This window comes from Hoplias malabaricus, chromosome 7 (assembly GCF_029633855.1).
Source record: "Hoplias malabaricus isolate fHopMal1 chromosome 7, fHopMal1.hap1, whole genome shotgun sequence".
Lineage (NCBI taxonomy): Eukaryota > Metazoa > Chordata > Actinopteri > Characiformes > Erythrinidae > Hoplias > Hoplias malabaricus.
Window position 1 is genome coordinate 5,754,812 of NC_089806.1, and position 15,149 is coordinate 5,769,960.

The 15,149-nt window shown below is 47.2% G+C and overlaps 1 protein-coding gene across 1 annotated transcript; it reads right to left on the reverse strand.

Annotated features, from left to right (window-relative positions):
• Positions 1 to 14,084: 14,084 nt before the first annotated feature.
• LOC136701993 (uncharacterized) lies at positions 14,085 to 14,906 on the reverse strand. Its single transcript, XM_066676800.1, has one exon. It carries the CDS (start codon positions 14,904 to 14,906, stop codon positions 14,085 to 14,087), a length of 822 nt encoding a protein of 273 aa, XP_066532897.1.
• Positions 14,907 to 15,149: the final 243 nt, after the last annotated feature.

Genomic DNA, 15,149 nt, shown 5'->3' on the forward strand with positions numbered 1-15,149 from the left:
GCTGAAAATGAGACAGAGACTGCACTCCTATAGAAGCAGTGTTATTCAGTATGCAAACACTGTGGAACTGACTTTGAGTAGGCTGTGACTGACAGGCTAAAGGTAACCTTCCAAGTCTGAATTATTAACCATTCCTAAAAGATTAAACTGTGTCTTTATGGTCCAATTTACTGTAGACACATAGGCACTGAATACAGGCCTTTTCCTTCATGACCCTGAGAACTGTGTTGTTGTAAGTCATCCATAGCCGAGAATCCGGTCTCACTCTAGACATAGCAGGCTTCTGTTAGCTAACGTAACAGACCTGCGCAGTTCTGGCTCTTGTCCACTGTATGGTACCTGCTCTACTCAACTTGTTTGATACCCATCCTGAATAATATCCAGTGTCGTCTCAAAACCCCATCGCTAATGGGAACCGCAGGCTTTGGAAACCACAACAACGGTGGTGGCAATGTTCTTTTTGTTGGCCACCGATCCAAAAAGCCTTAGAACCTCTTTAAAAACCACAGCAGTGGGCCAGCCGTGGCCTGGTGGTTAGGGAACTGGGCTTGTAACCGGAAGTGCCCTTGAGCAAGGCACCTAACCCCCAACTACTCCCAGGGCTCTGGGCATGTGTACTCACTGCCCCCTAGTGTTCACTAGTGTGTGTAAATGTGTGTTTCACTGCACGGATTGGGTTAAGTGCTGAGAACAAATTCCTCTATGTGTAAGCACAGTGGCCAATAAAGTTATTCTAATTTTTTTGCTTAAGTGTTCTATAGTCAAGAAAGGGAGATAATAGTGGAATCAGCAATAAACAAACCTCTGCAGAAGACTGGGAAAATAATGCAACCAGCTTCTAAGACTGAACTTTTTAGCTGTGGAGAAATCCCTGCCTGATTTCTTGGCAAAATGGAGGCAAGCTGACTCATTAAACAGTGTCTTTTTCTATTAAAAAGGTCTATAACTGGTCTAGTCCTGAGCCTGCAATAGTGGCATAGACTGGTAGGGGGTGCTGCTGTTGTGTGGAAGCCCCTCAAGCCCCTCAGGCTTTTGTGTAGCAGCAGCAACTCACACCCAGCCTGGCATGAGTGATGATTCAGGCGTGGAGAGCACAATCTAATCCCATTGATCAGCAGCAGGGCAGAAACAAACAGGCACAGTTGGATCCTGCCGGGGTTCTTTTCTCTTCCTCTACAACACAAACACAGCCCCGACTGAAGCCCCCTGCAGGCCACGCTGACCTTTCCACACAATCGCTCTTTCAGAGCAAGGCGATGTATAATAAAATGTGGCCTGTAAAAAACTCCTGCTTGTGTTTAAGTTATGATATTAATAAACTGAACCATCAGAGATCTGCTTTGTGTCAGTCTGTGAAATCAATTACAGTGGGAAACATTTTCTTTTAAGCCGCAGCAAAATGTTGAGTCTTATCGCCCCCTACATTTCCCATAGGGTACTGCAATTTATCATTACCAGGATATCATCTGCTACAAATGTAGCTTCACAATTCAGATGCTGACCAAACCATCACACATCCACACTGTAAAAAATTTCAGTAAATTTTACGGTGGAAAACTGTAAAACCATGACAGTAAATGACTGTAAACTCTAAAAAGGTTGAAAACAGTTTCTGTAAAACAGTGAAATACCGTAAATACTTTTATCAGGCAAAATACAATTTTTTACACCTCTTTACTGTAAAATATACAGTATTTCACTGTTAAACACATAAACCATTAGGGGACGGTACAAGTGTCCAAGGACTGGGAGGAGCTGAGACTCATTAGGGAGCTCCCAGCATGCTTTGCTTCTCCATATTTTTAATTTTCAGAGTTTCTTTGTTTTTTTCTGTCTTTGAGACTTACTGATTGTGGGTTGCACTGGGGTGATCACTGTGTGTGTGTGTGTGTTTCTGTGGATATTACGTCGAGACTTGTGTTGATCAGGAAAGTTCACCCTCAGCCTGTGTTCCGCGTGTGGCGCCCAGATACCGAACATTTCTTTAGTCCTTTCAGCAATATCCCCTTTTAGGGGGGGGAATACAGGATGCAGTTTGGCTTTATCTAAATACGGCTATATCTCAGTCTCCTTTCTCTAATTTGTCACACAATTTACACGTTAATTTTACAGCAAAACAATGTTTCTTTGTTATTTTTATGTAAATACAATGTTTTTTACTGTGTATATCTGTTTTTTTTAACAGAAATGTACTGTAAACAAAATGTCCTTAAATGTAAAATTTATGATTTGCCAAAAACGTGACCGTATATTTTACGGTGAAATTCTGGCAACCACAGCTGCTAGTATTTTACCGTAAATTTTACGGATTTTTTTTTACAGTGCAGGCAGAGCAGCAGGTTTGGAGGCCCACACACAGGTTAAACACAGGGTTCATCTGGGCTTTACGGATTCAGCTGGGGGCCTATGTGGGTCCCGAATATAACGAGCTACTCAGCCGCCCACCTGTGTTTGATAATGGCAAAACACTTGGGTCCCAGGGATTGCCAACCCCCAAGAGCCCAGACCATGTGGGCCCCACTAATGTATCATTAGCACATTTTCTCCCTGTGAAAAAATAATCCGTACATCATCACTGTCCAATTTACAAACATGTATTTCCATTTTTGTGGATGTTTAGTTTCCTGCATCATTTAGAAACAGCAGCTGTCCTTCACACTGTATGAACATGTCATGATGAATGGACCAATAGAAATGCTCCAAAATGACTTGTAATAAAATCTCTTTTTACCTTCACTTCCACTGAACGTCAATTAGGGTTTTTCCTTCTCCTGTAAAGTGCTGCACTGACACTGACGTGATGGTGGTGTGTCAGTGTGAATTGTGGATCAGACACAGCAGTGCTGCTGGAGTTTTTAAACCCTGTGTCCACTCTCTGTCCACTCTGTGACACACTCCTCCCTCGTTGGTCCACCTTGTAGATGTAGAGTCAGAGACAGTAGCTCATCTGTCGCTGCACAGTGTGTGTCGCTCGTCCTCTAGTCCTTCATCAGTGACACAGGACGCTGTCGGCTGGATGTTTTTGGTCGGTGGACTGTTCTCAGTCACTATCGCTGTCTCCAAAATGGAAGTAGTTTCCTTCTTTTGATTCCCAAAGAAGTCTTCCCTTGGAGTAGAGCTAGGTGGTGTGGAGAGAGGGGAAAGAGAATGAGTTGAGGCCCTTGTGACTTCTGCTGTGCTCCAAGTGACTTTCAGGAGGCTTTAAATTATGTAACTCTGTGAGGAGTGTGGTGTGTTCTCCCCGTGTCCGTGTGGGTTTCCTCCGGGTGCTCCAGTTTCCTCCCACAGTCCAAAAACACACGTTGGTAGGTGGATTGGCGACTCAAAAGTGTCCGTGGGTGTGAGTGAATGTGTGAGTGTGTGTGTTGCCTTGTGAAGGACTGGCGCCCCCTCCAGGGTGTATTCCCACCGTGCACCCAATGATTCCAGGTAGGCTCTGGACCCACCGTGACCCTGAACTGGATAAGGGTTACAGACAATGAATGAATGAAAGAATGAATGAATGAATGATAGAAATGTCAACGAGGAAACCTCACCCATTTAATTCACGTCACCATTCAGGACCCCTAATGGCAACTGTAGGTAGAAAAAAAAATCTGACTGACACAAGGACAGTGTTGGCTAAAAGAATACAAATGCCCTCAGCCCTGAGCTGTAGAGCAGTGAAACCATGATTCTTGAGCGTAATGGAGCTCTATCGTACACATTTGGCTTGTGCTGGAGTGGTGTTGACTTTGGATTGTTTTTGCGGTTAACGTAAACTTTACAGGATTATAACTTTGACCCATACACTGGTTATAATCAGGATACAGGTTCCACAATGTGAGGCTACAGGTCAGGACAAAGACGGTTTGCTTGTTAATCTGTTTACAGCAGGCTAAAGCAGTCTAGTTTTCCATTCCCCCTCTTTTCCACCTCAGTGATCCAGAGTGTAATGTGTTGTTTACTAGTCGAGAAAAACAGGAGAAGTCTGGCTGAATTATTTACAGTGTGTGCATCATTTTTTTTCCCAGTGAAAAATAAACAAGCACTAAGAGAGTCACCAGACCCAACCAAGGGCACAAAGCCACAGAAATAACTTGGTGGAACAATTTGATCTATGTTGGCTCTGAAAGATACAATTATACAGTGCTTTTTAAAAATAAATCATCTGTTTGGGCTCCTGAATGGTGCAGGGATCCAAGTGTGAGCCTTATCACCTGGTTCAATCCCCAGTGATGCCTCAGCCATTTGAAGCCACAGGTCCTAATAGAGCACAGTCTCTTTTCTCTCATCACAGGATACAGCGTGAACCTGTCAACCGATGTGATAGATCTGGGCAGTCTGCACTCTCCTCCTGGGCATTGGTTTGTCCAGTGACAAAGCATTAGCCACAGAGTGAAAAGAGGTGGTGGTTGACATAGTGTCTCAGAGGGACCATGTGCTTCTTCTTATCTTCACTGTTGATGGCATTATGCGTGGAATAATACTAATATTTTGAATCACACCTGTGATTCAAAAAGCACTGCCGTGGATGCTGTGTGGACCGGGTGAAAGTGGTACACGGGTTTGATAGATTTGCAGCAATTTGTGTGTGCTCTGTTTAATGAGCAGGGGACTTGAGATAGTCTTGGTTGGATTTACAAACAGAGTCAAACGCGTGTTTTATATGAAGGCAGACTTTGCCTGCAGCAGACAGTGATCACACACCCAGAGGCTCAGTGCAGACGAGCGTTTAACTGGCATTCAGAGAAAGAGTTTATACAGGAGTGAGATTACCCCTGTCAAAATATACAGATATCATCGTCATTTTATTATATTATTGAAATATATTATGCAATGAAATAATATATTTATATAAGTTTATCTGGGAATGTATTGAAGAAAAGGGTACAGGCGTGTCACAGCAGTTCAGTGACGCCCTGCGAACTGCATTTATGTATTAATTTTATTTCTATCGCCTGGATGCCATGCGTGTAGTGTGACGTTTAGTTTTCTGTGTGTGTTTAGTTTAGTTTTGTGTGTTGTTTCGTGCAGGACTTCACTGTGCTCTGTGGTGCTGTTGAGTGCTCCCTGTCCTGGAGCTTTATTCCACCAGCAGTTCTGAAGGAGGGAGAGAGCCACTAGGTGTCTTACACTTCAAAACAGGAGCGCCTGGAGTCAAGTGCAGTATCGTGAACGTTTTACAAACCCAAACACATTCAAAAATTTAACCCAGCTAGAGTCCAAAACCCAAACAATTCGGAAAGCTATGAGGGAAAAGGGGGGAACTTACAGAGCACTAGGGTGGCCATCTAGACCCAGGCGCATTGTCAGAACTGACACTTAATAGTCTTTTAGAGTAGACTTTTTCAAACTAGACAAACGTTACATTTTGGATTGAGTTTGTTTATATATCCATCCATTATCTGTAACCCTTATCCAGTTCAGGGTCACGGTGGGTCCAGAGCCTACCTGGAATCATTGGGCGCAAGGCGGGAATACACCCTGGAGGGGGCGCCAGTCAGGCAACACAGGGCAACACAGACAAACACACATTCACACCTACGGACACTTTTGAGACGCCAATCAACCTACCAACGTGTGTTTTTGGACTGTGGGAGGAAACCGGAGCACCTGGAGGAAACCCACGCAGACACAGAGAGAACACACCACACTCCTCACAGACAGTCACCCGGAGGAAACCCACGCAGACACAGAGAGAACACACCACACTCCTCACAGACAGTCACCTGGAGGAAACCCACACAGACACAGGGAGAACACACCACACTCCTCACAGACAGTCACCCGGAGGAAACCCATGCAGACACAGGGAGAACACACCACACAGACAGTCACCCAGAGCGGGAATAGAACCCACAACCTCCAGGTCCCTGGAGCTGTGTGACTGCGACACTAACCTGCTGCACCACCATGACGCCCCATTTCTATCATTTTAACCTTTAAATGAGAACTCATGATTTTGACAGAAACAGTACAACAATGTAAACAGGTTGTTTACAAGTAATTAGCAAGTCAAAATGGTTGCTACAAACCCTGGCAACAATGATGGAATCACCACTCTTGGAGGATGTTTAACAATTGTTTAATTTTGTAGAAAATAAAAATCACAGACACATGCCACAAAACTATCTTTTGTTCAAAATTCCAACCATTAAGAAACCGTCATGGCGGACGTACACGCAGGTAGTTTATTTACAAAACAAAAAGCACAAACAGGAAATAAACATGAACATGACTAAACTGAACAAAACCAGAAAAAACTGTGAATGTCCTGGTACCACTTCCCCTGCCGAATCCTGCCCAGTCTCCCGTTCCTTCTCTTGTCCAGTTTCCTGTCTCATCTCCATTTCAGTCTCCTGTCCAGTCTCCGAATTGGTCCAGTGTCCAGCAACCGGTCCTGTCCACAGGCCAGTCACGCGTTCCTACTCCTGTCCTGTCCCCTGTCCAGTCTATGTTCCAGTCTGGTCTTGTGTGTGGATGTGTGTTTCCATGTCTGTGTTTACCCATGTCTACACCAGTTCACGGCTGTTTCCTGCCTGTTCAAGTCTTAGTTTGTTCCTGTCTAGTCCTGTTCAGTTTAATGTAGTTAGTGCTTACCTATGGAGACTACACAACATTGTGTCAGTGCTGGGTGTACATTATTATAGCTGACTTCTTTATAAGAGGTGACTACAGAGGTTTGGACATAGAATACAATGCAAACAAAGCTAGCTTTGCTAACATCTAGTCACAGGGTGCAATGCCAAACTAAAGCCACTGAGGCTTGAAATATGTTTTTACTTGAATGACTGTTTAAATCCCAGATCATGCATAATGTCTCATTTGTAGCATTTTTTAACCCTACTCTATTTCCATTTATAAACAACACAAATCAAAGCACACACATTCTCCCACCTTTAACTGACTTGTCGTACTGAGCTCTTTTGACTGTGTACAGTACAAAACATGACTAGGATTCCAACCCAGTTTCCAAGGCTGTTAATTTCCCTACATTTAATTTCAAACACTACATACAAATGGTCAGCCATAACATTATGACCACTGCTCTATTTCTACCCTCACTGTCCATTCCCTCAGTCCTTGGGTGTCCTCTAGTCCTTCATCAGTGACACAGGACGCTGTCGGCTGGATGTTTTTGGTCGGTGGACTGTTCTCGGTCCAGACACTGAGGGGTTTAAAAACTCCAGCAGCACTGCTGTGTCTGATCCACTCTACACCAGCACAACACACACTAACACACCACCACCACCACGTCAGTGTCACTGCAGCGCTGAGTTTGGTCCTGAGCGCTGAAGAACAGGATGGAAAGAGTGTTCATTAATGTGCTAGAGATGATTCTGCTGCTTCATCCTTATCAACAATCTATAACCATTAGGCCCACAGTTCTCATCACTGGCCTCTGAGATGGGCTCCTAGCTGAAGCCACTGGCAGACTCTGATATGCAAAACTAAGAGCGCTCTTAGGCGCACAAGCATATCACTATTAAAAAATGAGGTCAAGAGGCTTCTCATTTGCCGGCATCGCTATATTTCAAATGTTGATAACACAGGGCTGGCTGCTCTTTGAAGTGAACATGAGCGCTGACGGGTAAATGTGCAGCCCTCCGCTTCTCTCTGATGTGCAGTAAACACTGGAGAGACTTTTCAGAGCTCATACTTTTATGATACAGAAGCATGAAAGTGCACACCTGCCATTAAGGGGAAGATGGATCAAATGACAGATTTCCAAACTGCTATTAGACGGCTGTTTGGGTGTGACCTCTTTTGACTGCTGTTATCACAAAGCGTAGAGTAGTGCTGCCCTGTGTTACACTGCCTCTCTGCTCACTGTCACAGATACGCTGTGGCCAGCATGATACAAGGACCTGCTACTATTAAATATTAGGTGCTCTGGTTTCCTCCCACATCAAAGAACACGACTGGGTGAGTGTGTGACACTGTCCACAGGTGTGAGTGTGTGAGTGACTGGGTGAGTGTGTGACACTGTCCACAGGTGTGAGTGTGTGAATGACTGGGTGAGTGTGTGACACTGTCCACAGGTGTGAGTGTGTGAGTGACTGGGTAAGTGTGTGACGCTGTCCACAGGTGTGAGTGTGTGAGTGACTGGGTGAGTGTATGACACTGTCCACAGGTGTGAGTGTGTGAGTGACTGGGTGAGTGTGTGAAACTGTCCACAGGTGTGAGTGTGTGAGTGACTGGGTGAGTGTGTGACACTGTCCACAGGTGTGAGTGTGTGAATGACTGGGTGAGTGTGTGACACTGTCCACAGGTGTGAGTGTGTGAGTGACTGGGTGAGTGTGTGACACTGTCCACAGGTGTGAGTGTGTGAGTGTGTGAAACTGTCCACAGGTGTGAGTGTGTGAGTGACTGGGTGAGTGTGTGACGCTGTCCACAGGTGTGAGTGTGTGAATGACTGGGTGAGTGTGTGACACTGTCCACAGGTGTGAGTGTGTGAGTGACTGGGTGAGTGTGTGACGCTGTCCACAGGTGTGAGTGTGTGAGTGACTGGGTGAGTGTGTGACACTGTCCACAGGTGTGAGTGTGTGAATGACTGGGTGAGTGTGTGACACTGTCCACAGGTGTGAGTGTGTGAGTGACTGGGTAAGTGTGTGACGCTGTCCACAGGTGTGAGTGTGTGAGTGACTGGGTGAGTGTGTGACACTGTCCACAGGTGTGAGTGTGTGAGTGACTGGGTGAGTGTGTGACACTGTCCACAGGTGTGAGTGTGTGAGTGACTGGGTGAGTGTGAGACACTGTCCACAGGTGTGTGTTTGTGAGTGACTGGGTGAGTGGGTGAGTGCCTAGTGATTGTAGGTCAGGTCTGGGCCCATTGTGACCCTGACCATGAAGGAGTGTGTACCAAAAATGAATGAATGAATAAATGAATATACCTGAATAGTGGAGAATAATTACAGATGAATGATGGCATAGTGCTATTCAATTTCCCCTCTTTATGTCCATCCAAGTGGGTTCCAAGAAATGTGAAATGATTCTAACGTCAAAGCAGAGCCCAAAAGAAGCACACAGCCGCTCTCTCACAGCGGACCCTCACCGACTGAAACAGAGATGTTATGGCTTCCACTGTGAAAGAAAAATGAGTGTCCTGTCAGATCCAGTGAAGCTATTTCTGGAAAGCCCAGGAGTGGACGCTCAGATCTGTGTGTTGTAAGGGCTGTGTGATATCGTCTGTCCACTGAGGCTGAAGAGCCATCCACTCATTACACAAAGCTGGAACAAAGGAAGCCTGAAGCGTAGTGGGTAAAAGAAAACTGGTCACATTGCCTCCATATGTCCATTACACACCATCCTCTGGCCCCAACGTATAGTTACAGTCAATGCAATACTACAAGGAATCCAGCTGTGACAAACATCTGTAATGTCCCAGTTAGGGACATCCCGGTCCGGTCTGAGCCTGTCAAGGCAGATTCAATTGATTCTACAATAGACCAATACATTTATTCTTTATTTCTTAATAAATATAGCTCACATGAGGCAAATAATCTGGTTCCTTTGTAGTCCATGAATAAACCAGTTTATTCTCCATAGTGTGAAACAGTGGTGCTCCTCCAGTCATCAACTAAACACCGTCAGAACTCCTCACTGCTCAAAGTTACACATCTAGAAGTTATACACATCTATAAGTCCACTTCAGGACATGTGGACCCAGGGCTTGATTTGAGCTGGACCCTGCCGACACTTTCTTATTTGGAGCAAAACCTATTCATGTGGATCCAGCACCTCTGTGGATCCCTGCATAGCACACTCCCCCCTCAGTGTACATTTACAGCATGCGCCACCACATCCCCGACAACCCCCTGCACCGTTGTTTACAGCACATGCTGGAATATATATATATATATGTGCACACACTCAGTAACTCATATACATAGCTAAATATATACCCAGTCACTCCCTCACAAAAACATTTTCTTGCATTTATAGTCACTCACATACAATCATTCACTCGTAGCATCACACACACACTCATTTCTCTCCAGCTCCACATCCTTTCAGACCCATAGTTCATTCATTCATTATCTGTAACCGCTTATCCAATTCAGGTAGGCTCTGGACCCACCTAGAATCAGCGGGAACACACCCTGGAGGGGGCGCCAGTCCGTCACGGGGCAACACAGACACACACACATTCACATTCACTCACACCTACGGACACTTCTGAGTTGCCAATCCACCTACCAACGTGTGTTTTTGGACTGTGGGAGGAAACCGGAGCACCCAGAGGAAACCCACGCAGACACAGAGAGAACACACCACACTCCTCACAGACAGTCACCCGGAGGAAACCCACACAGACACAGGGAGAACACACCACACTCCTCACAGACAGTCACCCGGAGGAAACCCACGCAGACACAGAGAGAACACACCACACTCCTCACAGACAGTCACCCGGAGGAAACCCACGCAGACACAGGGAGAACACACCACACTCCTCACAGACAGTCACCCGGAGGAAACCCACGCAGACACAGAGAGAACACACCACACTCCTCACAGACAGACACCCGGAGGAAACCCACACTGACACAGAGAGAACACACCACACTCCTCACAGACAGTCACCCGGAGGAAACCCACGCAGACACAGAGAGAACACACCACACTCCTCACAGACAGTCACCCGGAGGAAACCCACACAGACACAGAGAGAACACACCACACTCCTCACAGACAGACACCCGGAGGAAACCCATGCTGCCACAGAGAGAACAAACCACACTCCTCACAGACAGTCACCCGGAGCGGGAATCGAACCCACAACCTCCAGGCCCCTGGAGCTGTGTGACTGCGACACTACCTGCTGCACCACCGTGCCGCCCCAGACCCATAATGCTGAGCTGTTTTTCTCACAGTGGAAGGCTGGACACAGACAGGCTGGATGAGCTCGGTTGTGAAGTGAGAGTGGAGTTTGTGCTTCTCTCATGGGGACAGACGGAGTGTAACACCAGACCCTGCACAGTTCTTACGGCTTTTTTTATTTAATTTATTTTTTTAACTTTTCTAATATTTTTTTTCAATTCCAGATTTGGAAATACTGTGATATTTTCCTGGGTAAGGAAGTGAGACGGTGTGTACTGGTGTGTTCTGTGAAAATCTCACAAATCTCAGATTCACATCTGCGCGCTGAGCCTGTTCAAAATATTTACACTCTGATTAAACTTTCATCGTCCCAGTTCTTCCCATTTTACACACCATCAAACATAATGAACAAAAACCGTGGAAAAAAGTTGTGCTTTTATGATGGTTATGAAACACAACTTTTTTTCCCAACAGCGTGCCACATTTTCACTGAGGGCTGTTCAGATGTTTTTCTTAATAACTATGAAATATGGTTCTGATGTCTCGCTCATTTCACTTCATCGGGTCGACCAGCATTTCCATTCTCATTATCGTCAGTACCCTGAGAGCGCTCCAGACGATAACCCTTGTGTCCATTTTAACGACGCTGTAGAGGACCGTAGCATTCTCCCACCGACACTCACTCACAAATACTTTGACTTAGACTTCAGACTGGCCTCCAGCAGGTGTTTCAGACATGTTTTATACAGCTTTATACATATATTTTATGGGTTTCTGTGTTTCTAAACATTGTCTGTGTTGCCTGCTCCTATGGGCCTTCACATGGTGCCTTTGACTTCCACAAAACTCCCAAACAATGTCATTTCTAATGCCAACCTGTGACTTATTGAAACCAACTGCTGTGTTATGATGTAGTAAAAAACCTTTTCTTTAGACAATGGTGATACAGTCTTAGCAGATGTAATACGACTCTCACTCGCAGATACTTTGACGTAGACTTCGGACTGGCCTCCAGCCTCAAATTACTCTCCGTTATAAACCTGCAGCATTTAGCACATCTTCCTCCATTCTCCTCGTAACGATCTGACAAATGAGTCACTTCAGAAGGAATGGATTATTCTCTTACACCATAAAAGAGAATTAAGCATTCGTGGTTGAAAATAGGGCACTGTTTAGTATGCGGCACTGTCACTGCGAACACTTGCAGAACTCCACAAAAACCTCCTCCTGGCTCCTTTACTGGTTAGAACAAATATTAACACTATCACTTCAAATATGACTGTAGCCAAAGCATTTTCTCCACTGGATCGACATATTCTGAGGCACTAACTGAATATAACTGGAGTGTAAATTAATGCACACTTAAAGCTGCACCACACGAGTTTGGGGAAGTGGCGACCCCTCTGGGGGAAATGTGTAATAGCAAGGAAAAGTGGAAGAACATGCTGTAATGAGGGCTGTGCTGGGTTCCATGAGGAGATTTATCTGGTCATTGCAGGCATTCATTCATTATCTGTAACCCATATCCAATTCAGGGTCGCGGTGGGTCCGGAGCCTACCTGGAATCATTGGGCGCAAGGCAAGAATACACCATGGAGGGGGCGCCAGTCCTTCACAGGGCAACACAGACACACACACACACACACACACACGCGGACACTTACGGACACTTTTGAGTCGCCAATCCACCTACCAACGTGTGTTTTGGGACTGTGGAAGGAAACCGGAGCACCCGGAGGAAACCCACGCGGAAACGGGGAGAACACACCACACTCCTCACAGACAGTCACCCAGAGGAAACCCACGCAGACACAGGGAGAACACACCACACTCCTCACAGACAGTCACCCGGAGGAAACCCACGCAGACACAGGGAGAACACACCACACTCCTCACAGACAGTCACCCGGAGGAAACGCTGGTTACGTATGTAACCGTGGTTATGTGAATAGTGGATGACCGCCAGGGCAGTGCCAAAAGTGGATGTATCCCTGCCGTGCCACGGCCAACCGAGAGCGTATGCCAACGAAGTCACTCACGTGACACAGCGTGAGAATCCCACGCAGTATATAACTGCTCGGATCACGCTGTACTGCCTCAGGGACCTGGATCTTCTCGCCTTACCGAGTGACCAGGAACCCTGGCGGTCATCCACTATTCACATAACCACGGTTACATACGTAACCAGCGTTATGTTTCATATCTCCTGACCGCCAGGGCGGTGCCAAAAGTGGATGACGTGTATCAACGATGTCACGAGGAGGATTATTGACAGTCTGCGGCCCGGGATAGAACTGCTGTAGACAGCCCCTCCGCAGCTGCGATGTTCACACTATAAAATCGGGAGAAGGTGCACGGTGTGGACCACGTAGCCGCCGTGCATATCTCCTGCAAGGAAACACCACGGAGTGCAGCCCAGGAAGTTGCAACACCCCGGACAGAATGGCCCGTGATATGGTAGGGCATCTGGAGGCTTGCAGCCTCATAAGCCCCTTGAATAACGTCCACAAGCCAATGGGACAGTCGTTGTTTAGACAGTGCCATCCCCAGCTTGGCAGCAGAGAAGCAAACAAACAGCTGATCGGTCTTCCTTACATTAGACGTAGCGGTTACATAGGCCCTAAGGGCACGCACAGGGCAAAGTAAGGACCGCCTTGCATCAGAATGGTCTGTGTAGGCGGGAAGGTCGATGGCCTGATTCACAAAGGCAGGTTCCAAAATCTTAGGCAGGAAGGCAGTGTTCAGCCTCAACCTGACGCTAGAATCATTTATGCCCCACTGCAGGCATAAGGGGCTGATGGACATAGCATGGAGCTCACACCTCCGCTTAACTGTGCAGACGGCTAGTAAAAAAGTGGTCTTCAGGGAGATCCACTTGAGGCTCGCCTGTTCCAATGGCTCAAAAGGTGCCTGACAAAGGCTGTCTAGCACCAGTGAAAGGTCCCAAGGTGGAGACCGAAGTGTACGAGGCGGGACCAGTCGTCTCGCCCCCTTCAAGAAGGACGTAATCAACTCCTGAGAACCCAATGAAACACCATCAGACAGCACCAAGTGGTGCGACAGGGCGGCCACGTACACCTTAAGTGTAGAGGGAGACTTCCCTTCATTCAGTTGTGACTGCAAGAAGGACAGAACTGTCTGTAGCGTGCATGAATGTGGGTCCAAACCTTGGCCAGCGCACCAGACCTCAAAAAACTTCCATCTGCCCTTGTAAAGGGCACGAGTAGAGGGGGCCCTAGAATTATCAATAGTGTGTTGCACCTGGGGAAAACACAACTCTAGCCCAGTGGGGGGCCTAAGGGCCACAGCCACAGTCGACGCCGTTCTGGCTGGGGGTGCCACACCTGTCCTCTCAGTTGTGAGAGCAGATCTGTATGACTCGGTAGCTCCCATGGTGTACCTTGAACCAGGGAAAGCAGAAGAGGAAACCATGGCTGGTATGGCCATTGAGGTGCCACCAAGAGAACCCGATGGTTTTCCCAGCGTACTCTGTCCAAGAGAGCTGGAAGTAGTGGAAAGGGAGGAAAGGCATAGAGTAGTGCCCTCGGCCAGTCGTGGGCTAGGGCATCCTCGCCCAGTGGGCTGTCTTGCGGCTCTTCCGAAAACCACAGGGGGCAATGCGTGGTGTCCCGTGAGGCGAAGAGATCCACTTGAGCTTTCCTGAACAACTTCCACACTGACTGAATCACCTCGGGATGCAGTCTCCACCGTCCTGAGTGTATGGTGTGGCGGGAGAGGGTGTCCGCTACGTTGTTGGAGGAGCCAGCCACATGTGCCGCTCTGAGAGACAGGAATCTTGGGTAAGCCCATGTCCACAGACCCTGGGCAATGCTCAGGAGCTCGCGGGATCTCGTTCCGCCAAAGTGATTCACATAATACACTGCTGACATGTTGTCTGAGCGTACCAAGACATGCCTCCCCTGGAGAATGGGAAGAAAATGTCTCAGAGCAAGCCATATTGCCCGCAGTTCCAGCGTGTTGATGTGGCTCTGGGCCTGCCGGTCGGACCAGAGTCCCTGAACTGCCCTGTGATGACATACTGCCCCCCAGCCAGTGGGGGACGCGTCTGTGGTAATCACTTCCCTGCGGGAGGGGTCCATATGTTCAGGGCAGAAACACATTCTCCTGAAATGTGGACAAGAAAATGCCTGTGACGCACTGCGTCCAGCCTTAAGCTGGTGATCCACATCTGGAAGGGTCGGATGTGGAGCCTCCCCAGTGCCACCACCTGTGAGGCAGTCCCTGTAGCCGATCCAAAGATCTGAAGAGATCCAAAAACCGGACCTTGCGTCCTAGTTTCAAGCGGCGGATGGCGCAGAGTATGGCTCGAGCACGAGCCCAAG